Source organism: Myotis yumanensis, unplaced genomic scaffold (genome assembly GCF_028538775.1).
Source record: "Myotis yumanensis isolate MYYU_CA2020_CCGP unplaced genomic scaffold, mMyoYum1.0.hap1 SCAF_7, whole genome shotgun sequence".
Classification (NCBI taxonomy): domain Eukaryota; kingdom Metazoa; phylum Chordata; class Mammalia; order Chiroptera; family Vespertilionidae; genus Myotis; species Myotis yumanensis.
Window position 1 is genome coordinate 88,203,337 of NW_027223758.1, and position 25,967 is coordinate 88,229,303.

The 25,967-nt window shown below is 41.8% G+C and overlaps 1 protein-coding gene across 1 annotated transcript in view; it reads left to right on the plus strand.

The window, feature by feature from the left end:
* The window catches only part of CCDC178 (coiled-coil domain containing 178), a 231,522-nt gene that overhangs the window by 63,044 nt on the left and 142,511 nt on the right, over positions 1 to 25,967 (plus strand). Inside the window, exons 14-18 of the mRNA XM_070419519.1 lie at positions 857 to 919; positions 2,210 to 2,371; positions 5,379 to 5,492; positions 5,930 to 6,075; positions 7,797 to 7,956. Of these exons, the coding sequence (XP_070275620.1) occupies positions 857 to 919; positions 2,210 to 2,371; positions 5,379 to 5,492; positions 5,930 to 6,075; positions 7,797 to 7,956 (645 nt within the window). The remainder of the gene's footprint in view (positions 1 to 856; positions 920 to 2,209; positions 2,372 to 5,378; positions 5,493 to 5,929; positions 6,076 to 7,796; positions 7,957 to 25,967) is intronic.

The window sequence follows — 25,967 nt, forward strand, 5'->3', positions numbered from 1 at the left end:
TCCCAATCTGGTTGTGTGCTGATGTATAATACAACTGAGAAAAGAGTTTAAAACTCTTTATCCAAGTAACACAGAGATTTTTCCAAATATATTTTGCCCACTGATTTTCAAGGGATGATGTAAAAAAAAGAGAAAAGAGGATGAAAAAGTTGGGGCAGCGGGGGAATGAATCAGTTTAGCCAAATAGAAAATCTGACCCCCTTTTGCGAACTTCAAACTTGAATTGTATCTATCTTGTTTTCTAAGTTGAATGTGTTCTTTATGGAAATTGACATTAAAAACAAAAGGATAGTTTTTTAAAAAAGGAATTGAAGACTGGCTAGTTTTTTCCCTTTTTGATTACACTCATTTTAGTTGCAGATTGTAAAGTACAAAGTCACTTGAACTGAAATTCTGCATCCTGTCACATGCTAACTTTGCCTCAAATAACAGCAGGCTTGTTATTATTTTTGTTGTTGTTAATCCTCGCCTGAGGATATTTTTCCATTGATTTTTAGGGAGAGTGGAGGAGAGAGGGAAAGACAAAGAGAAACATCGATGTGAGAGAAACATATTGATTGGTTGCCTCCTACAAGAATTCCTACCAGGGCCCAGGCCGGGAGAAGCCTGCAACCAAGGTACATGCCCTTGACCAGAATCGAACCCGGGACCATTTGGTCCATAGGCCAACTCTATCCACTGAGCCAAAGTGGCTAGGCCAGGCTTGTTTGTTTGTAATACTCAGTTTGTAACAAATATTTTACTTTTTATTATAATGTAAGTAAAATGTGTCTCATGTTAGCAATTGTCTTTAAAAAATGTTTTCTGACATTATGTAAATAAAAACTCCTCTTTAAGAGTTTTTGATGATTTACAGGGTAGAGAAGACTTCTTGAAAAAAATCACTCGAATTGAAGTGGCTAATGGAATGATGCTTCAGGTAATCCTAATTTGCTTTTAATATTTTAGTCTTCCTTTAATTTGCATTTTACTTAGCATTTTAAATTTGTCTGTAATGAGGCCTCTTTTACTGCTTGGCTTGCAAGCCAGCAGTTTTCTCTCTGTAGCTGAGGACAGTTGCCCTCCATGGAGGACCAGCCATGTCTGGTCATGCAGAAAGGGACTGACCTCCGAGCTGTCTCGCATTCTGTGGCGTGATGATGCTACGTTTTCTTCACTTTTAGTGTCTTTCCATTGAACTTCCTTATTTAACATTAAAAGAAAAATATGCTGGGATTTTTCTATGTAAAACAAAATTGAGAGTGAAGCATTATAGCTATAAAATCAGTTTTAATTATTTTTTTAATATTTATCTATACCATATACATATTCTTTGAAGCCCAGATTGGGTGTTTTGATCCCTGGCATCTTTCTAGAATGTATCCCCTTCAAAATACATAAATATTTGAAATTATTGTTATAGGAATACTAAGATCAAGAAACAAAACAGCCCTAACCAGTTTGGCTCAGTGGATAGAGCGTCGGCCTGCGGACTGAAGGGTCCCAGGTTCGATTATGGTCAAGGGCATGTACCTTGGTTGCGGGCGCATCCCCAGTGGGGAGTGTGCAGGAGGCAGCTGATGGATGTTTCTCTCTCATTGATGTTTCTAACTCTCTATCCCTTTCTCTTCCTCTCTGTGAAAAATCAATAAAATATATTTTTAAAGAAAGAGACAAAACAATTCAAAGCAGTGTTACTTTTCAAGATGATTTGAGATTATCTGCACTTCTGGTCCTCTTTGAAATAAACACACATTTTGCAATTTCTTCTATTAGGAAATTTGACATTTTCAAACATATAAAGCATTGTTTCTCTACTTCCATATGTTTGAAAATGCCAAATTTCCTAATTTATTTGCATATTTAATCTATAATCTCTCATCTGCTTTTGCTTAATATTTTGTTATTAACTTATTATCGATGGGTTTTCTTTGGTCTTTGATTTCAGGAATTAACATATATTTCAATATTTATTGTTAGTGTGTTTTCTAACCTTATTATCTTCTAATATTTACTTAAGAACATTTGATTTTTATTGTTCATCGATATTTTTCTCATCTTTTTAAAAATATCTGTACACGCTTTACATTGGTTATATTTATACCAGTTGCTTTTAATGGTGGCATTTATTTTCAAATAACAGCAAATATTCCTGCCTGATGCAAGATGGAGACAATAAATGTCTAGTTAATTAATAACTGAATGAACTGCTTTACATCTTTGCTGGCAGAAAAAACTGTTTTCCCTGCAAGAAGAAGAACAACTTGAGAGGGAGGAGCTCTTAAGGAGGATAGCGATCTACTCCCTGACCCTGGCGGAAATAGAGGAGCCTCTGCTTCAGATGGAAGAAAACGCGGAGCAAATCAAAACTATGCACATAGAACACTTCAATGTAAGCATCTCCCATTAATCCAGACACTGATTTCCAGGAATGCTTAGGTTGACAAAGCATGGATGTGGTGTTAGATTATTACTTGGAAAATTGTGATTTCATCTAGGAAGACATAGACTCGTGGGCAGAATAAGTAACTCTTTCATGAGTCCACAACTGACCTACAGTGGAATGACACAGAAAGGCTCTGAATGCCACGACCTGGAACCTTATTCTCTCTTCGAGTGTACTTAGGAAACACAGTTTTCCAGTAGGTGAGTAGTGATCTATTGGGTGTGATTGCTCTCTCTGGCAGATTTAATTCAGAGTCTTCACTGCTCATTAATAAAACTAAAGCAGTCTTTACTCAAATATAAAATACAGTGCATCTTGACATTTTCATGGTAAATGTTGGATGCGTGTAGAAAACAGCGAGGGTGAAAAATAAAGCAAATGTCGATAAAATACTTTCAAAACAAGTTCATGGCAGTAACTGATATTACCCGCCCTTCCCAAGAAAATATTTAGTAGAAAAATATGTGTACATCATGTCATTAGTCTTTTGGAGGATAGAGGGTGTGGTAAGAGTTATGCATTCTCGTCTTTAGCTGCCGGGAGTATATACATATTCATTTTGGCCATTTTGACAACAGGATTTTTTTTTATCATTGCAAATGACGGTGTAACTTTATATTGTTAGACTTTAATAATTTGCAAGTTTTCTGTATTTTCAAATCTTTGTGATCTGCAAAGTGTTCCTAATATGGAAATTTATGTTGAGCCTCAAAGCCTCTCTATGGAATAGGCAAGAGAAAGAAGAGGAAGTTTAACTGTATCATAGACTTAAGAAATCTTGAGCCTAAATGCAAGAGGCAGGTTGTACAAGTTCATGAAGTGTGGACACAGCCAATGCTGGGTAGGCTTCTAAATGCTTATTATCGAGCTCATGTAACTAACAGCAAGTGAGAGAAATGATTTCAGTAAGGCCTCCTCCTCACATCAATGATAGAAATTTATTAATTGCATCAAAAGCCTCAATATAGTCATCTGAGGCTGATAATGAATTCCAGAAAAGATGAATGACTTTCATTTCCCCTTATTTTATAACTAGAGGCCCGGTGCACAAAAAATTGTGCACTCGGGGGGAGGGGGTCCCTCAGCCCGGCCTGTGCCCTCTCGCAGTCTGGGACCCCTTGGGGTATGACCACCTGCTGGCTTAGGCCTGCTCCCCGGGGGATTGGGCCTAAGATGGCGATCAGATATCCCTCTGGTAGCCCAGCAGCCCTCGGGAGATGTCCACTTGCCAGCGGGGAGCAGACCTAAGCTGCAGTCAGATATCCTTACCACTGCTGAGGAGGCAGGAGAGGCTCCCACCACCACCGCTGTACTGGCAGCCATCAGCCTGGCTTGTGGCTGAGCAGAGCTCCTCCATGTGGGAGCTCACTGACCACCAGAGGGCAGCTCCTGCATTGAGCATCTGCCCCCTGGTGGTCAGTGTGTGTCATAGTGACCAGTCATTCCCAGTCTTTCTGTTGTTAGGGTCAGTTTGCATATTACCCTTTTACTAGATAGGATTGAGGCCTGGTGCACAGGTGGGGGCCAGCTTGTTTGCCCTGAAGGGTGTCCCGGATCAGGGTGGGGGTCCCGCTTGGGTGCCTGGCCAGCCTGAGTGAGGGGCTGGTGGCTGTTTGCAGCTGGTCACGCCCCCTTCAGGGTGGGGGTTCCCACTGGGGTGCCTGGCCAGCTTGGATGAGGCGTTAATGGCTGTTTTCAGGCTGGCCACACCCCCTTTAGGGTGGTGGTCCCCATTGGGGTGCCTGGCCAGTCTGGGTGAGAGGCTGAGGGCTGTTTTCAGGCTGGCCGGTGACTGAAGCTTCCAGCCTCTCCTTTTTTCCTTTTTTTTTTTTTATTCTGGGATTTATTTACCTTCTATAATTGAAACTTTGTTGCCATCACTGGAGCTGAGAGCTGGCTCTTGCTCGCTCCAGCTCTGAGGCCACAGCCTGCTCTGGGTTTTGTTTAGCTTCTATAATTGAAACTTTGTTGCTTTTGGAGCTCAGAGCCAGGCTGCGGCAGGCAGAGAACCTTGGCTTCCTCCATCACTGGAGCAAGCAAGCCTCCTGCTCATTTCAGCTGCGTGGCTGCTGGCCGCCATCTTTGTTGGCGGTTAATTTGCATATTGCCCTGATTAGCCAATGGGAAGCGTAAAGAAGGTACGGTCAATTACACTTTTTGTCTTTTATTAGATAGGATAGCCATTGTTTTATATCTTCTTGTAGTCAATTATTTTTGTTTTTAGTATGTCTTAATAGTTATAAATTATAAGTACTTGTATTTAGCATAAACCTTTGGGAAGAATGAGTTTTTTTATACATTTTCTTTAATGATTATTGATTACTAGAGGCCCGGTGCATAAAATTTGTGCACTTTGGGGGCGGGGTGGGGAGGGGGCCCTCAGCCTGACCTGTGCCCTCTCACAGTCCAGAAGCCCTCAGACATCCTTAGTGCTGCCACAGAAAGGGGAGAGACTCCTACCATCACTGCTGTGCTTACCAACCATGAGCCCAACTTCTGGCTGAGCGGCACTCTGGAGTGTACTGAACACCAGGGGTCAACTCCTGTGTTGAGCATCTGCCCCCTGGTGGTCAGTGCCCATTATAGCAACCAGTTGTTCCATTGTTCTGTTGATTTGCAGATTAGCTTTTATTATATAGGATTTGTATTTGGAGTTTTACTTTTGCTTAAAAGATTTTAAATATTGTGATGAATATTTGTCATTTCTATGTGAATTTATTAGTGTTTGTTACTTAGCTAAAATTGATATGGTTTGGTTTTCTCAGGTAATTCAATTTGAATATTGGGATTGTGGGTATCGTAGTATGTTTTCGTAATTCATGTGTGGTGCTCCTTTCCCTCTATATCAAAATACACATTGTTGTTACTAGAATGTCGCTTGAGAACTATTTGACCTAAACCAGGATAATTGGATTGTAAATGCTCCACATCTTAATTTCTGAATGTCTCCCAGAGACTAGGTGATATCATTGCAAAGAGAGAAGATGTTAAAACAAATGTGGAAAGAACAAAGGAAAAATTGCAAATGAAGGGGAAGAAAACCCAAGAAGCACTAACAGAAACTGAGGTAAGAAATTTAATATGCAAAGAATTTCAATTTACACTTTATGCCAATGAAAACTATTCAAGCACATTTCATTTTAGACGGATGCCCCTCATTTCTAACTGGTTGACTAAATTGGTTCTGCATGTGCTTATGTGAGAGAGAGGAAGAGAGAGAGAAACATTGATGTGAGAACGCAACATTGATAGTCTGCCCCCTGCACACCCCCTCCCCCCTCAGGGGAAGCCGAGCCCATGACACAGGCCTGTGCCCTGACCAGGAACAGGACCTGCAGCCCCGGTGCACGGGACGATGCCCAACCAACTGAGCCCGCCAGGGCAGTTACTGCTTTTATTGATAAAATGTTGCTATTTGCCTTTCATTGTTCATGCGGCCAAACGTAATTGTGCCCCTAAATTGCAAGAATTTAACATAAAACATCTCTGAATATTTTTTTCCAGGTAAAACACTCAATAATTTTTGGTGAAATAGAGGCAGCTAAAAATAAAACAGCTTTTTATCAAGATAAAATAGCTACATTGAATAAGGAAGTAGAAGAAAGAGAAAAGGCAAAGATAATTTTAAGTGAGCTGCTGGACATTTTGAGGTAAGTTCTTAAATTGTATCAAAATATTACATGTTTAATATATTGTTTATAAAACAGATCATTCCTATTTTAAACAATCCATATTTTCTATCATAGTTTGATGTGGAATATACATGTGCTATTTGATTATTTTGACTTAAAAACAAAATCATAAACTGCTTTTATTTTTCATTGCTCCCTCATGTTTATTTCAATTTGAATCACTGCAAATGCTTCTCTTTTTGCAAGTATAACAACTTTTATTTCTTATGAACTTAATAAACCTTCCCACGAACTTTAGTATTTCTCATTTAGATGACATGGTTAATACATGGTTGTGCACACACTTTTTAAACAAGTTTTGAAGGAAGAGTTTAGAAATAGGTATTCTACAAAACCTCCTGTGCTTTATTCAGAAGCCTCTCACCCAGTCCCCTCATTTCTAACTGGTTGCACCAAATTGATTCTGCATGTGCGTATGGGAGAGAGAGGAAGGGAAAGGAAGAGAGAAACATGGATGTGAGAGCGCAACATGGATAGGCTGCCCCCTGCACGCCCCCCACGGACCAGGCTTAGGAGAGCCTGTGGCTGCGAGCAGTGGTGCTCTGAGAACCTTGGTGTATGCGTAGACTCCACTCAGCGCTCACATAGTCTTCATTTGCTCTTCCGGGTTCTCATTCCCTACTCTGTAACACATCGAGGACAGGGCTTGGGGGCTGTTGAAGGAACACGCACTGGTCACCCTTAGGGATATTACTCAGATTTAAATAGAGAAGGCCAACACGGCATTAGCAAAGTCTCATTGCTGCCCAGCTCGGGGAATTCATTCTAAAGCATACTGATTGTCTGCAGTATTGTTTTAAGCACTTTCTGATGCTTATTCTACTAGCATTGCATTATACATGAGTACTGATTTCACCATAAAGATCAGTCTATCGCTTTGTCATGATGTACTTCGGTGCATATGACAAAATACACACATACATGTTCATGCATACATGCGCGCGCGTACACACACATACACACACACACACACTCGCACACCAGCTTAAGCAATAGGGGGAGGCTCTTATGTGCCAGAAGGCCGTGGGTGAGGTGAGCTGCAGGTGAGTTGATGCAGCAGCTCAGCACCAGGTGCTCATTCGTTGGCAGCAACTGTGAGAACATGACTCCTTGGTTACAGTTAGTGATTGTGAACCTCTTCTACATGGAGTTAGGTCCTTTCATCTCATTGGGCTATTTTAATATATGGCTCCATTGGTTGGAGCGTCATCCTGTACCCGGTCAACGCACACGGGAGACGATTGATGGATGTTTCTCTCACTTTTCTCTCCTCTTCTCTCCTCTTCTCTCCCCGTCCTCTTCCCCATTCCCTTCCCCTTCTCTTCTTCTTCTTCTCCCCTTCCTTTCTGTCCAGAAACCAATAAGAAGTCATATCCTCAGGTAAGGATTTAAAAAATTAAATGTATCTTTGGAGTTTCATGCTGCATGGAGGAAGGGTAATGTCAACAAAACAGAGGCATGGTGGGTCAACATCCCAGAGAACCCACTCAATTTCTCCAGAACTTTCCTTGCACCTGGATCACTTAGAGCTCCATGGAGGTTATAGAAGGGACCAGGGAATTTTTTCAAAGCCCTTCAGTTCTAAGATTTTTTCAATATTTTGTCTGTTAAAATGTATAAGTATAATTTAAAAATAAAATGTAAATTGATTACTGGTAATTGCAATGCTTTCTTAATAGGGAGAAACATGCATCTGTGAGATTTAAAAAGAAACATATACAAGCTATTTATGATCATCTCATACATGAGAAAGTAGCCTGTGAAGAGAGGTTGGACGAGGAAGAAAAGATACACAGAAATCTCGTTGCCATGAGGCAAAAAACTCTGGAAGACCTGAAAGTGAGTGTTATCTTTTTACTGGTTTAGAATGAAGGCAATGTGGGGCCAGCCCAAGTAGCAGCTGGTAGGAGGCACTCATTTTTCATCCTGGTAGCAGAGATGTTTACAATGTAACAATAGACCTGTTAGCTTAATAAACACGTAATTTTCCCTCTGAAGTAATTAGAACATGTTCACACAGCACAGTGTACTTTTCAGTGCATTTGATATGCACTCGTTTTGTTACTGTACTTTATTTTATGGTGAAAGCTACTGATTTAAAAGTATAGGTTGTATTTATTCCAGAGCCATTTTTATATTTTTAAGGGGAAATGTGAGGATAGTTACATTTAATTTCTTTTGTCTAAATTTATCTGTATTTTTAAAGTATTAAAGATGTCCCCTTTTTCACCCCCCTTGACCCCCTCCACCCAGTAAACATAATTTGAATGTTTACCAACCACTTTTTGGGAAAATGAGAATATTTTACGCGCTTTTTCTTTAGAAACATTTTGCATATGTTTTAATTGCACTTACTACTTAGAAACAGGTACATCATGTGATAAAAAGTATCTTTTCAGATCTGAATGTTTAAGCTTTATAAAGCTATCCATATTAAACTTGTATATAGATATGATTAAGTAATATAGATATATTTAAGTGATTCCTATCCTATTTTACATTTTGTAATCATTTTTATACTTAATTGCAATCATAAATACCTTGTTTCTCAGTTTATTTAAAAAATTACCTCTTTAGAGAGGTGCATGATAAGTTGCTTCTAAAAAATAAAGAATTCTACCAGACTTTTATTAAAACTATTTCCTGCAAAATTTTTAAAGCTATCTGTAGCATCATAATAGATTTTTATCAGTTATTTTTGATCCTGATATTTATATATTCTATTAATATATATACTTAATATACTCCATGAATTTTTTTCTTTTCATTTTCCAAAGACATTGCTACTATATTTTTAAAAAAGATTATTTGGGCCAGATACACATTGAATAAACAACTATGTGAGTGAATGAACATACTGTCTTTAATGCTAGCTCTGATCTCTCCAAGAAAATTATTAATGAAATAACAATACTTTTATTAATACTGGTGCTAGGTAACATCCTCCCATTTAAAATATAGCCGTTAGATAGAAAAGGTTTTGTTTTCTTTTTTGGCCAAAAAATATGAAAATAACTGGTGCCACCTAGTGGCAGTAGAGGAAGCCGCCTCTTGGAGGAGCTTCTGGAACTTCAGGCACTGAATCTCAGGTATGTGATGTACAAAAGGCTGGAAGAGCCTAGACTCACGTGCACGCCTCAAAACAAGAAGGCTCCGGTCATTTACTGACCAGCATCGTTCCCTGCCTTATGTTCTATCACAGCAGTAGGATTATTTGTTTGAATTCAGCCACATTTTCCAGTCGTACTGGTGCTGAGAACACAGGGGGATCCCAGTCATCACTTACTGACCAGCATTGCACCACGTTAATGGAACAATAATAATTAGTGAAATGGCAAAGTATGGCCAGCAGGAGAGAGACAAAGAAACACCCTGTACGCCTGGCCCCTCGGGCACTGAGGCCTGTATTTCCCCACCCAGAAGCCGTCTCCGTCTTCCCATTCTGCAGGTGCCTTGGCACATCGCACGCTCTCACGTTGCTTTTCCTCTTAGCTCCAGTCTCTGTCTGGACTTGTTTTTTCATTAATTCTTACTTGTTTATATTTTTTTCTAAAATGCACTTATGGTACATTCTAAAAGACACAGTATTGTTCTACTAATTCCTGCTATTATAGTTCCTCTTCTCTGTGAGGACAGGAGAGTTTTCTGTCATATTCTCTGAATCCTAAAAGCTCAGAGCTGTGCCTGGTACAAGGGAGGCACTCGGTGAATCCTGAATAACTGAATGGATAAATGGTGACCATATCCTTATCTGGTCACTCTGATGTCAACATGCACGATACTGGCTAAAAGCAGCAGCGTTTCAGACACACCGTCCATTCTGCGCCGGCCCCACGCGTCGGCGAAGCCTCACGCGGTGCAGAAGCCGACTCTTTCTCACTCCCTCTCTCTCCCTGATGAGACGTGAGAATTGCTCTCTCCAGTCTGTTCCCTCTGGTGAAAGTGGTTAAACTGGCTACTGCTCTCTAGCAGTTAAAGGGTGCTGCAGAAGAGCTCAGTACTGCTTCTCAAACAACCTTGCATTTATGTGAAACTGTCTCTTACCAGTGCTCGGCTAGCTGCAGGTTATGCATTCATCTTATGTGACTAGAAGCACACAGTTTGAACATGCAGAGTTTAGAGATTGATGTATCTCATCATTAGTGACACTGTTTATGATTAGGATCAGTTATCAGTATTAAAGAGTTGAAAGACAATGTGATTCTTCATAGAAAACCTGTTCTAGCCCCTGTTTAGAAATTGGGTGAGATGACAATTTGTAAATTGTGTGATATAAACCATTGCCACAGGAAAACAAGTCTCATTAGGCATATTTATATATATATATATATGTGATGTTACTGTCCCGGGGTGTCCCTTCTGTGCTAAAGAATTCATCACAATTTTGGGTCATCTAAAGGAATCCTATTTAATCCTATACAATAAAAGCCTAATATGCTAAGTGCCCAGTCGTCCGTTCAACCAATCAAAGCATAATGTGTTAATGATATGCTAAGGCCACGCAACTGCTTACTGTGACGTGCACTAACCACTAGCGGGTAGACCAGCCATGGGCAAACTACGGCCCGCAGGCCGGATCTGGCCCGTTTGAAATGAATAAAACTAAAAAAAAAAAAGACCGTACCCTTTTATGTAATGATATTTACTTTGAATTTATATTAGTTCACACAAACACTCCATCCATGCTTTTGTTCCGGCCCTCTGGTCCAGTTTAAGAACCCATTGTGGCCCTCGAGTCAAAAAGTTTGCCCACCCCTGGGGTAGATAGTCGACCGGTTGACCAGTCGCTATGACATGCACTGACTACCAGGGGGCAGACACTCCGACTGGTAGGTTAGCTTGCTGCTGGGGTCCAGTCAATTGGGACTGAGCGAGACAGGCTGGGCATGCCCTGGAGCCCTCCCGTGTTCCCTCCCCGGCTGGCCAACCTCCCCTGTCCCTCCCGGCCCTGATCATGCACTGGTGGGGTCCCTTGGTCGGGCCTGCGCCCTCTTGCAATCCAGGACCCCTTGGGGGATGTCAGAGAGCCAGTTTTGGCCCGATGGCAGAACAACCGGTCGCTATGAAACATATTGACCACCAGGAGGCAGACGTTCAATGCAGGAGCTGCCCCCTGGTGGTCAGTGCGCTTCCACAGAGGGAGTGCCACTCAGCCAGAAGCTGGGCTCATGGCTCGCAAGTACAGGGGCGGTGACAGGAGCTTCTCCCACCTCTGTGGCAGTGCTAAAGATGTCCAACTGCTGGCGTAGGCCCACTCCCTGTGGGGAACAGGTCTAAGCCATCAGTTGGAGAGCCCCCAAGGGCTCCCGGACTTTGAGAAGGGGTAGGCTGGGCTGAGGGACCCCACCCCCAGTGCACAAATTTCATGCACCTGACCTCTGGTAAAAGTATAATATGCTAAGTGTCCCATTGGTTGACTGCTTGACAGTCGCTAAGATACACACTAACCACCAGGGGGCAGACACTCCGACCAGTAGGTTAGCTTGTTGCTGGGGTCCGACCCAACAGGACTGGACAAGAGGGCCGGACATGCCCTGGAGCCCTCACTAAATCCCTCCCCAGCCTGCTGGCCCCCATTGGACCCGATCACCTGCCAGGCGGGTGGACCCCACCCGTGCACAAATTCCTGCACTGGGCCTCTAGTGGTTTAATAAAAAGACTTTATTTTAAAACACTCAATGGAATTAATTGAGGACTGAGAAAACACACCAGAGAATTCGAAATATAAGTCTCTAATAAGATAGTTTAAGAAAAATATACACAAACTTTAAATAACATATTATGCCGTTCTGGAGTTAAATTTAGTCTTTTGGTAGATGCTTCATGTCAGATATCTTTAAATGACAGATTTTTTTTAATGTCAGTAGTTTTGCTAATTGTCTATAATTTGCAAGTGCAGTTGCTTAAGATTAAAATGTAATTATAGCACCTAGATATATTAAGCAAAATACTAACAGATATGAAGGGAGAAATAGACAACAATACAGTAATAGTAGGGGACTTCAATATCTCAGTTTCAACCATGGATAAGTCATCTCGACAGAAAATCAATAAGGAAACACTGGACTTGAACTACACTTTAGACCAAACAGAAATATGTAGAACATTCCATCCAACAGCAGCAGAAGACACATTCTTCCTAAGCAAACAGAACATCTCCAGGATGGACATACATTAGGTCACAAAACAGGTCTTAACAAACTTAAGAAGATTGAAATTATACCATGTATCTTCCAACCACAGTTGTATGAAATTAGAAATTAATTACACAAGGAAACTAGAAAATTCACAAATATGTGGAACTTAGCGTACTACCAACAACCAATATAAAATCTGCAGAGCCCCAGCCCTAGTGGTCAACAAGTAGACTTAAAAAAATGCTGAGAGATAATGAGGTAACCACTTGGATACTCAGATTCTGTCTCAGATATTCTCTAGCACTCTTCCTTAAGATTCATGGGCTCCCATGGCTTCAACTAGCAACAATGGCCGACTCACCCATCTTCTGCTCCATTTCTACTCCTTCTCCTAAACTTTGCGTTTGCACAGTGGAGTATTAGGTACTTACTTGTCCTCTATCATGTCCAAAACAGATCATCTTCTAACAAAGCCAGTCATCAAAAAGTCTTATTATAAATGCCAGCATAATTTTTCCAGTCAACTAGTAACATACCACATCCAATATGTTCTGTTGTTTTATTTGCACATCACACCCAATTTGACATCAGTCTCTATGAAGTCTATAATCTTCATTCCTTCTCAGCACCTTTCTTTAATTACAAAAGCACTTCCTTGTAACTTATATCTGCAGCTTGTGTTTTCATTTCACTTTCGTTCATCCTACACAGTGCTGTCTAATTGATGTTTTACAGCTTATCTCTAACCACATTGCACTCCTCAAAAATTCTTTTGTCGACTCTTTACAATTAAGTGTAAACTTTTCAACTGAGTTTTCATGATACATCCCAAACCTACATTCTCAACTTTATCTCTCATTGTGTATCTACATTACTAATATAAGAGCACATTCAGGTGGAAATTTGAAACAGTGATAAAATAAAAGTAGAATTTCTACACTTTATATTATGAAAAGCAATAAAATCCAACCAAAGTAACCATACACCAAAAAAGTAATAATGGCAGTAGTAGAAACATAGTATCAACACAGAAAGCATTAAGTAAGATGATAGAAGCAAGAACCAATAAAACTATCATAAATTAATTAAGTTAGTAAATCAGAATTGACTTGAAAAGCAAAATCATTTTAATTGTTGCTCTGTAAAGGTTACAAATGAACATCTAAAAATTAAGCCAGAATAGTTGTTGATGAAATGCAAAATTAGATTAGTCTTAACAAGAAGAGCAGGTGTTGATAATACTAACTTCAAGACAATACATAGGAGAGAATTATCTCTCTATATAAAAGGCTATATTCTAAGTGTCTGACCCTCTGACAGTAGCTATGATGCACACTGACCACCAGGGGGCAGACACTCAACGCAGGAGCTGCCATGATGTGCATGGCTGGCACCATAGACCTGGAGCCGACAAACCAACACTCAGCTGCCCCCAAGTGGGGCACAGGCCCTGCCACCACCCTGGAGCAACACACCACCAAATTGCAGCCAACACTGCCAAGACCCCATGGTGCAAAATGTGGGCCACAGCCCATCCCAGCCCGGAAACAGTCGCTGTGGGCTCTGGGTAATAATGTCACATAGCAACACCCGGTTTCCTCTCCCTAGCGACTAGCCTCCTTGCGGTTTCTTCAGCCCAGGAATACAGTTGAAAACATTCACACTTTAACCAAATGTCTGTGAAGCTTTTTCCTGTGCCTCATCTCATTTGATCCTCACAGAAGTCCTGGAGTAGGTAGATAGGAGACTCAGTGGAATCTTATTTTCTTTAGTCAGAAAACGGAGATTTAGAAAGCTTAGAACCTTGACTCGACTGAAGAGAAGTAAGAAACGGTGAACTTTGAAAATGACTTCAGCTTTTCTCATTGTACAGGATATAGTCAAACACTGCTGCAGTTAAATATTTTACCCTTTGTTTTCCTTGCATGATGTATAATAATAATCTGCTTCGTGTTGATAATTAATTCTGTGTTGCTGACAATTACCTGAAAGAGAAGTTGGGGTGCTTCACTGGCCTGGAAAGAGTTTAGCTAAATCAGAAAGCAGGTCTAATTCAGCAAGTTTATTCTATCTAATCTAAGAAAAGAGAAACATGCAAATTGACTGTACCTCTGCTACACCCACAAGCCACGCCCACCAGCCAATCAGGAGCGAATATGCAAATTAGCCCAACTAAGATGGAGGCAGCCACATAGCTGGAGCGAGCAGGAGGCTTGGGTTATCCCTGGCAATGGAGGAGGCCAAGCTTCCTGCCGGCCCTGAGCTCCACTCAAGGCTACAAAGTTTCAATTTTAGAAGATAGATAAATCTCAGATACCTGCTTCTAGCCTACGGCCGTGGCCAGCCTGGAAACAGCCATCAGTCCCTCACCCAGGCTGGCCAGGCACCCCAGTAGGGCCTCCCACCCTGAAGGGGCTGTGGCCAGCCTGAAAATGGTCCTCAGCCCCTGACCCAGACTGGCCAAACCTCCATGGGGTGAGGGTTCCCTCTGGGGATCTTGACCAGCCTGCAAACAGCCATCAGCCCCTCACTCAGGCTGGCCAGGCACCCCAGCAGGACCCCCACCCTGATCCAGGACACCCTTCAGGGCAAACCAGCCGGCCTCCACCCGTGCACCAGGCCTCTATCCTATATAGTAAAAGGGTAATATGCAAACTGACCCTAACAGCAGAACCACTGGGAATGACTGGTCACTTTGACACACACTGACCACCAGGGGGCAGATGCTCAATGCAGGAGCTGCCCCTTGGTGGTCAGTGCACTCCCACAGGGGGAGCTCTGCTCAGCCACAAGCCAGGTTGGTGGCTGCCAGCACTTCGGTGGTGGCGGAAGCCTCTCCTGCCTCCTCAGCAGCGCTAAGGATGTCTGACTGCCAGCTTAGGCCCGATCCCCCAAGGAGCAGGCCTAAGCCAGCAGGTGGACATCCCCCAAGGGGTCCCAGACTGTGAGAGGGCACAGGCCAGGCTGAGGGGACCCCCCCCCCCGAGTGCACAAATTTTTGTGCGTGGGGCCTCTAGTGTGTGTGTGTGTGTGTGTGTATGTATATATATATATGGCTAAGTTTACTTACGCATGTGCTATACTTACAAAGCTCTCACTGGCACCAATCTCACGTGTGTGTTTTGATCTGTCATTGTCGATTGTGGATTTGGTGACACTTCCATTATAGAGAAAGGGTGAATAGCAATATTAAAATATTTCTTCTAATTAATTTCCTTTCAGTGTACACTAATTTATGCGCTGGGCCACAGTCATTATATAAAAATATTATGACCAAAAGAGGTCATTTAGAAATTATGAGTCTGTATGCACTAAATGACATGACCTAAATTTATAAAGCAAAACCCACAATTACTTTGTAGGAAATTTCACATACTGCGAATAGACTGTGACATTCAAGTAGACAGAAGTATAGGAACTTATGCACAGGTAGGAGCCACAGCATTTAAATGAAAGGTAACACCTGCTCTTAATTAGCTTCCCTGCGCAATGGCGAAGAAACAGGTATAAGTTAAAATAGGTTTCCCAAACTGCTTTCCTTGAATTAAGCACAGAAATCTCTGGAACCAAGGAAAAAAAGAGCTTAAAGGAAATTTGAGAAAGCTTTCTATAGTAATAGAACTAAATCTTGGAGGGCAGAAACAAGTCAGGAAAGAATACTTCAAGGAGTGAAAACAATAGGAGAAAAGGCATACAGGTGTCAAAAAATCAGCCACTTAGGGAATTGCAGGTAGGTTATTGTGTTGGGAAGCTAGATGTAGGCAAGAAGGTGAAGGGATCAGTTAAATAACATGTATGTCTACTGCATGGACACGGACAATAGTAAGGTAGGGGGAGGCAGAGATGGGTGGAGGTGGGCAAAGGGAAGAGAGGATGGAAGACACTTGCAATAAAGTCAATATCAAACATGATTTTTTTAAAAAGGAGCCCAGCTGGCGTGGCTCAGTGGTTGAGTGTTAACCTATGAACCAGGAGATCACGGTTCAATTCCTGCTCAGGGCACTTGCCTGGGTTGGGGGGTCAGTTGATCCCCAGTGTGGGGCATGCAGGAGACAGCTGATCAGTGATTCTCTCTCATCATTGATCTTTCTCTCTCCCTCTCCCTCTCCCTTCCTCTCTGAAATCAGTAACAATATATTTTTATGAAAAAGGGAAAGAAAAAGGTCTTACGCACAGGTAGGAGCCACAACATGAAGGCTCTGAATGTCCCCTGAAGAGTTTAGGATTTAGGTCCTGAATAATTGATCAGACGAGTAACAGAGCTACCATAGCAGCCGAGGAAAATCCCACTAAAATAGGCAGAGGTTTCCACGGGTCTGCTGTGGCACAGTGCCGTGGTGCTAACCGGCCAAAGTGGGCTGAGACGTCGATCCCATTAGAAGTTGGGAAGCGCCTCGGATGGCTGAGACTGGGTTTGGAAGGCTCTGCCACTACAGAGCCTTGTCCCACATTTCTTGGCTAGATCGAGAGAAAACTGACTCAAGTACATATCAAGTTTTTTACTTTGATGACGGGATGGTCATTGGTGTAAGCACCCAAAATAGAGTGTCATTATGGACTGAGGAATAGGTTTGAAACTAGACTCATCAAATTCGAGACACCTTTGCAGGAGCTACTTGGAGTCCAGTGCCAACTGAATTAAGAATCTGGAACTGAAGAGACAAGTGTGACTGGAGATGTGCTTGTGGAAAGTATAAGTGTATACATTTCACAAAGGCTTCGGGAAACCTTTAATAATTCAGGGAGGATTGAGAAGGAAGATCAAGACTCGGTGCTAGTGATTATGATATGGCAAAGGTGGGAAGAATAGGGCGAAAAAGGCACAGAGGTTATAGTCAGAGAGTCATATAGGAGTTTAAAATGTCAGCCGTGGTGCCATTCTAGATGGTGACAGAATGAGAAGGGTGTCCCTGGGTACGAATTGGTAATGGGACATGGAACTGAAGTTAACTGGATTTGAATAAGTCCATAGACTCTAAGATTAAAATGTTGGCTAGGTCATCCAGGTAAATATCAAAATAAAACAGAATGATGGTGGAACATGGGATAGACATGAGTCCCATAGGCCAAAGTCTTCCTTTAGAGTAGAAAAATGACCAAGAAATCAGTAAATGCGAGTGCAATAGGCTGAGAACGAGATGATTATTTTCCTTAACATAAACTCAATGAGTATTTTTACATAGGCCTGGAGGAATGAAGGTTTGGAAGCCATAATAGAGAACTAGGATTATGCTAACTGCAACTAGACCCTCTAACATGTGGAGCCCCAAGAAATTAATATTCTTTAATTCAGGCAAACATTTAGTTACTGCAGGTGGTTCTACCCAATATTGTGTAATGAGAATGCAATGCTATCTGAGCTTGTTTAGCAATGAACAACCCTTCCAGCGCCCATATTAGGCAGGTTTAGGATGGGGTGATGGTTCAGCCCAATTAATAAGTATATATTGAATTTCTATGTATAATGCGTTCTTCTAGATGCTGAGGATTATTGTAACAAACCTAACTCTGAGAAGCATACCAGCCTCACAGAGAAGACAGAATCGTAGTGTTATTTTAATAGGCTTTGTTAACCAGAGATAGAATCAAAGGAAGAGAGAGACTTCAAACACACAATTTATAGATATTGTCAACCTTCTTGTATTTGTAAAACATTTTTTCAAAAAGAGAAAGTGAATTACCGAGACCACCAAGACTTGATATGGCATTGCTTCAGCTATACACTATTTAGCTATATACTATTTTTTAAAAAAATTATTGGTTGATTTGAGAGAGAGAGAGAGAGAGAGAGAGAGAGAGGTAGGTTTGTTTTTCCACTTATTCATGCCTTCATTGGTACGTTCCCTGACAGGGATCAAACCCACAACCTTGGTGTATGGGGACAATGCTCTAACCAACTGAGCTACTTGTCCAGGACTTTCACCAATGTACTGTTAGTGTAGCCATCAACAAAACCACATCATACCTTATAAATTATCATAAATACATACTTTTTATTATTGTCTATAATCCATAATTTCAAAAAATGTCACCTAAAGTGACTAAGCAATTGCTGAATAGCATAACACATGGTTTCTATTTTGGTTATACACGTAATCAAAAGAACCTTCCATTGTCCTGTCCATCTTCCTTTAAGGGGTATGAATTTTACTTCAGTTGCGACCTTCAGGAAGGTCACCTATCTTGCTTTCAGAAAAAGTGAATTTAATGTTGCGTGAATGAGATGTCTGCGGGGTTATAATGTTCCAGAGCACAGATCTTAGCGTACAGTGCTCCACAATCAGGAAGGTGTTTTCAGTTACTAAGCGTTCCTAGTTTGCTTCTGCTTCTCAGAGCTTTTCAGGAGAAATAGAGATAGAAAGTTGGTGAGAGAGAGAGAGACAGAGAGAGAGAGAGAGAGAGAGACAGACTAGCTATCACTTTGTCTTTAGTGATTTATCAGTAGCTTTTCATATTAAATATCAGAACCAAAGCCTAGCCAGCATGGCTCAGTGGTTGAGCATTGACCTAGGAACCAGGAGATCACGGTTTGATTCCCATTCAGGGCACATGCCTGGGTTGCTCCCCAGTAAGGAAAGTGCGGGAGGCAGCTGAACCCTGTTTCTCTATCATCAATGTTTCTATTTCTCTATTCCTCTCCTTTTCTCTCTCTTAAATAATCATAAAAAAATTTTTTTAAAAGGTATCAGAAACATGAACACCCTCTTAAACTTAGGATTTTTGAATCTGGGCCTGTTGTCCTGAGGGATATCACAAATGCAGCTTGCATAGTGTCCTGTGGGGAGCACTGGCAACGTTACCCCAATAGCCCCCCAACTGATTTATTTGCGTATAGAGAACATGTATACCTGACCTCCTAAGGGAGCTGCATATCTCAAACTTGGGTGCCATGGTAATAATAACAGTTTGAGAGAAAATGAAATAGGCTATAAAGAGAGAGGAAATGGAATATATAAACTATCATAGTGTCATGTTCATTTTCAGTACTATATAAAATAATGAAAATGGTTTTCCATAACCTGTGTTGATTTTTATAATGCAAAATGCACTTTATGAAAAAAAAACAATGAATGAAAAAAGCAAAAAAAAAATTAGTAAAAATATTTTTAGTTTTTGACTCAAATGTTTGCATTGTTTTCCTTACGTTTGGATTAGAGTTTAATTATGAAATAGAACAGCTTTAGGGAAGTGTGTTAATTTTTATCTTTGGCAACTCTAAATGGCTCGCTCAGGGTTCAAGTACAAGGATTATCTTGTTGATAAAGCAATCCACTGGGGTAGGCAGCAAAAGGTTTGATTTTTCTAATTTTATGGTTGCAGTTGGGGAACTTAAACTTGGAGACATTACATAAGACTTTTCCATAATCCCTCAGTTTTGAAGTCGCACACGTGGGTGCCCTTTCTGTTCCTCCCTCCCTCCCCCACCCCAAATAAACAGAAAGCCCTTTGTAAACATCAGAGCAGGGGAGGCAGTTACTATTGGTCTCCGTGCTGGGTGGCCCTAGCGTGGTCATTGGCCTTTGGTTTCTAGGATGAATGAAGGGAAATGAAAGTCCAGGGGGGTTTAGAATAACTTGTGTGATAATGTGTGCTTCTGATCGACAAGGTATACAGAATACGGTACAGCAAGGCTTTTTCAAAATGTCCATCGGTAAAGGAGAATGGTGTTCATCCTGAACTCTTTGTCTGGGTACACAGAATAAACGTATCTCCCACTTTCCGCCTGTTCCTGTTACAACACCATACCCACCATTTGTCTGATGGGTGATGGGCAGGTTGTGGATGTTGGGGCCGAGGTATTGTCAGGAGTGATGAGGTAATAGGATATAGTACTGTAACTTGCACCTGTAATTAGGAGACATTTGTGTGCTCTGCTTCTGATATCTTGGCATGCCCTGGCACTGTACCTTTAATGCCCAGGAATAAAGTCCAAGGTCAAGGTGCTAAAATGACCAGGCAGTGGTCAGGCAGGGGCTCTTTCCAAGCCCCAGACTTCTTGTATCTTCACGTGGAGCTAGGGGTCACCCCGAAGCCCCTTTAATGAAGAACTAGGTTTCCAACCTCATGACTTAAGCGTTTCCCAAAGGCTCCAGCTACTAATATCACCTTTGAGGGCTAGGATTTCAACTATCGATATGTAGATATTTATTTCATTATAATATATATATTATTGCCTGAATTATAGAATTCAGCTCTCCTGTATCTCATCTCATTTGCTCTCATCTTACCTTATTCTTTGAAATAGTTCAGAAATATAGGTAGGTAGGTACTGAGGCACGTATATCTAATAAATATTTAAAGGCTAGAGATTAAGCATTTAAATTCCCTGTGCATATGAAGCCCCTTCAATAAATATTTGTTAAAAAACTAACCACCAACTGAAGTTTCTAAATAATAGTAGAAAGGAAAATGTATCTGTAATATTATATATCTACAAAAGACTTCCATTGCCTACTCTGAACCTAATTCTCTTTGTATAGAGAATGGACAGCAAGTACTCTTATATTGCGTCGCAATGAATTCAAATTGGAAAGAAAGAATCATCAATGACTTTTATTTAATTATTTTTGGTTAATTCTCACCCAAGGATATTTTTTTCATTGGTTTCTAGAGAGAGTAGAAGGGAGGGAGAGAGACACGGAGAGAGAAACATGGATGTAAGAGAGATGCATTGACTGATTGCCTCTCACACATGCCCTGGCGGGATTGAATCTTCAACTCAGGCACATGCTCTTGACTGGGATCGAACCTAGGGCCCTTCAATCCACAGGCCGATGCTCTATCCACTGAGCCAAACCGGCCAAGCTCATCAATGACTTTTTATAAAATACACAGTTTTTAGGAGAAATTTCCTAAATTGACATTTTAGATAAATATTTGCTTCGCCTCTCAGATGAGCCAGCACTATGGAGCTTAGATACAGATCCTGGTGCCAACGGACTCTCCATGTGGCACATCTTCCATGCTGCTCTTATTTGGAAGCTTCGCCTGGTGGTTGGATTGGGATAGCACCCGACAGCACTGGGAGAGGCCAGTGAAAGAGGGGGCTTTGGAGGAGGCTGACTTGTGAGTTTGCCAGGATAATCACGCCTGAGGGGCCTGCATATTATGCTGTCAAAGATGGAAATGGCCTGGAGGCCTTGAGAAGCCACTTGCTGATGAGGGTCAAAGTGCATTTTCACAGAAGGACTGACTGAGGATGTTGCTGAACTAGTAGGGTGTCATTGAAAGTAATGAAAGACATGACCAAGAACAAGTAAAAGGGTTTAAAAATGAAAGGAAAGAGACCCTGCGATTCCAGCTGATGTTTAAGACCAGGTATTTGCAGGGGCCACCGGTTTGAAGGTGGGAAGGCTGTTCTCTGGACATACTCAGCTTCTCTCCTGTGAAAGTGAAACAGGCAATTGTGTACTTTTCCCCAGTTCTGGAATCTCTTGAAATGTCTACTAGCATCGAATGCCTACTTGGGAAATACACAATTTTTTTAAAAATATATATTTTTATTGATTTCAGAGAGGAAGGGAGAAGAAGAGAGAAACATCAAAGATGAGAGAGAATCATTGATCCGCTGCCTCCTGCACACCCCACCGCCCCCCCATACACACTGGGGATGGAACCCCAAACCCGGCATATGCTCTTGACTGGAATCTAACCCGGGACCCTTCAGTCTGCAGGCTGGCACTCTATCCATAGATCCAAACCGGCTAGGGCAGAAATGCACAAGCTTTTGAGTTTGGAACACATTTAGAATTTATAAGCTTTCTTCATTTATTGATTTTGTGCTAAATAAGTGCACTAAGAGAAAATAATTATTGAGAATATTTACCCAGAAAACAAAATCAGAAAAAGTAAGCCACAGCACATGAAAATTATGAAATTACATCTATTTGTTGTCTTAGAAAATTCTCTGTTTAATACCACAGACCTCATCCTTAAATTCTGCATAACTGCAAAGGAATTCATTCTGTATCAATCCAGATTCAGTTAGAGAAACAGCCTTTGGGAATGAGGGGTAGATCATAGGAATTCAACCTAACCCAGAGTGGAAAAAGCTAGGAATTAGAGGACTAGCAGGGGAAGTTTGGAATTTAGAGTCACTAACCAGTTTTTGAAAACACTCGAATAGGTAGAAAAGTCTAAACGTCCTTGGAATTTTAAGAAGCCAAGCCAGTCCAGCTCTCAACGTAGATCCATGCAAAGGGAGCCTGGGGAGAGGTGTATGGGAAGCTATTGCTTCTGTCAGCTACCTTAGTAGTCCACAGCCAAGTATCTGTTAGTAGGTCTAGGGCCAGCAGTCAGGATTACGGTCAGGGTGCACAGCAGAGGAGAATAAGGCCACATGTGTGTCCACAGACAACTCTGCATCTCTGTCACTATATACAGCCACGGTGATCATGCAAGATCATGGCCATTACTTCACTTACACCTTCCAAATCCCACCCAAGTTCCACATCTCTTCCTCTTTGACCAACTCAAATGTACAAGGAAGGAGTTTCTGGGAAATGTAGTTCCCAACTTAACCAAGTTAAAAACATAATTCAGCAGTCTGCCCCTTGTAAGCTTAATGACTGATATCCATACATTCCTTTGAAAAGTATAGTAAAATACTATATTGCATACTTGAAATTGGCTAAAAGAGTAGATCTGAAGTGTTTTTACCACACACACACACACACACACACACACACACACACAAACACACACAAACACACACACACACCCCACACACACATACACCCCCACACACACAATGGTAATAATGTGAGGTGACGGATATGTTAACTTGATTGTGGTAATCATTTCAAAATGTATATGTATCATTGCTTGGTACACCTTAAAAATATCACATTTTACTTGTCAGGAATGCCTCAATAAGACTGGACAAAAGTATATTTAATTTTCAAATAAAGTGAGTTATAAACAATGCTTCTGATTCTCATGGTATCAAAACATGCCAGTGATTTGGCCAAAACAGGGTACACAACGTCCATACCACTTTGGACATTTTTTGTATGTTTAACTGACACTCCTCATGTGTTGTCCTGTCACTTAAATGCCAAGGTACAAGGTTAACTGCTATTAATGCATCTTATGTTAAATAGTAAAGGCAATGTGTAGAGAAAAAAAGAATATACATACATATTATATAGTAAGAAACTACTTTCTCAGATTATGAACACTGTGGTCAGTGAGGTTGTCTACATCTGGACTACAGACAGAGGAGGTGGCCTGGGATTGGCTCTCACTATATATGACAGCTAGGTTGAAATTTAGTGAAATTAAGTGTAAATAAGTTGTAAATAAGTGTAAATAAGTTGTCATCTCAGATTAAAGTAGCCAGCCAAACATGCATGCTCTTTTACTTTGCCTAAGGAACTCTTTGGAGAAGATCAGGATAATTCCTATTAGAAAGATAGGGTGATATGTTATTCTAAACATTTTGAGTAGCAAGCCAAGTTTTATTCTGTGAATGTGAGACTATTAAACATTTAGAAACAGGCCTCCACAACTGTCACAGATGTATTTAACCTGACTTTAGACACATATTAGGCAATCAGTATATTCTTGTTAGAGGCATGACTGACCAGATGGAAGATGGATCATTGTGGAAGCTCAAAAAATGAACTCTGTATACCTAGATTTTATTGTTGTTACTAGAGGCCTGGTGTACAACATTTGTGCACTTGGGGGTGGGCGTTCCTCAGCCTGGCCAGCGCCCTTTCTCAGTTCAGGAGCCCTTGGGGGATGTCTGACTGACAGCTTAGGACCGCTCCCCATGGGGAGCATGTCAGTTGGACATCCTTAGCTCCGCCATGGAGGCAGGCCACTGCACTCCCAGCTGTGAGCCTGGCCTGTGGCTGAGTGGCATTCCCCCTGTGGGAGTGCACTGACCACCAGGGGGCAGCTCCTGTGTTGAGTGTCTGCCCCCTGGTGGTCAGTGCACATCATAGTGACCGGTTGTTCCGCCGTTCAGTTGATTTGCAATTACCCTTTTATTATATAGAACTAGGGGCCCAGTGCACGAATTTGTGCACCTTGAAAGGAACTGTGAGCCGCGAGGCTGTGGTGGGCACAGGGGCAGGTCTCGGCCCATCCTTCGTGACCCCTCCCAGCCCTTCTCTCCATGGCCCCAGTCCCCTGTCTGCCGGCAGCCCCGCTCTCGTTGCCACCTCTCCCATGCTCTGACGGTGCCAGCCCCACTCGCACTCGCTGACAGTGCGGAACGATTGGGGCCGGTGCCATCAGGGGTGCAAGCAGCAGCTGCTGCTGCAATTGCTCCTCAGGAGCAGTGGGAGGTGGAGAAGCCCTCAGGGGTGATCTGGTCCAGCAACCACTGCTCGAACCCACTGATGGCACCAAGCAATCGGTACCGGTGCCAGGTGCCGGCAGCGAGTGTAAGCGGGGCCATTGTCAGCAGCAGGTGTGAACAGAGACAGCGCCAGCAGCAATTGCGAGCGCTGGGCGGGACTGTGGCATGTGAGAGCAAAGAATTTTTAGTAACCATCAGAGGCTCGCCCTGATGATAGCGACCAGCGCCTTGCCTTGGTCTGGCACCCCCACTCACCTGCTCCGCCATCCCACTGCGACCAACGTCTGCCATGTTCCTCACGTGCCCCCTGGTGGTCAGTACACATCATAGTGACCAGTTGTTTGGTTGTTCCACCATTCGGTCTATTTGCATATTAGGGTTTTATAAATATAGATTAGGGTTTTATATATATAGATTGTTATTTTTGTTATTGTTGGTGGTGGTTTAATCTTTCCGGCTATATTCACTCCATCCAGAGGCAGTCATTCTGGGGAACCATGTGGGTGGGAAAATAGAGTTGGGAACTACTGATCCACAGAGATTTTAGATGATAATTTCTGTGTAAGATCTTCCTTAACATTAACAATGTAAAGCCCACTAAGTTCGCTCTCTTCTTCTTGAGGATATTGAAGATTTCCATAAATTAAATGGTTAACAACACAGAACTTCTTGTACTAAATAGATTTAAGTTTTTCTTTGTCAGAAAAACTTGTAATGAGTTTTAAAATATTTATTTACGGTTACCTTTGTAACAAGGCTTTATTATTTTCAATTTTTTTTTAAATTTCTAAGAGATGATTCATTTTTCAACCGAGTGGCTTAATACTGTAGATAATATCAACCAGATCGTAGAAAAGATAACACATTCTGGAGTATAGTGTTGGGATGCTCTTTTTTTTTTTTCTTTTCTTGTTTGCAAAGATTCAGTACAATACAATGTACTGTTACTTACCCTTATCACTTTTTGGCACTTTTCTCATTTGTCATAGAAGGTTCTTATTTGTTCTTTTAAGCAAGACTTTCCCTGTCACACTGCTTATCCTGGAAGAGATTGGGGTTTCCTCTGCCCACTCATCCCTGCAGGCGTCCCGCTCTCCCCCTCTCTGCAGGGTGGTGATGGAGGAGGACCACATCTTTCTGGGCCCTCGCCAAGGATTTAATCAGGCTGCAATGCACCTTTCCAGCGAGGGGGGGGCTGGAGAGCAAGACATCTGTGCATTTAGCCCAGAGATTTGGTGGGGCTCTCTACAGGTGGCTGCTGACTCACGTTAGGGAGAAAAGACTGTATTCAGCGCTCTGTGGTCTGGTGTAGATGCAAGTCAGCTCTCTAGTCTTCCTCACTTGAGTGCAATTAGCTACGAGAGGCAGTTACACCACAGTGACCTGATTCCATTAAATGGCTG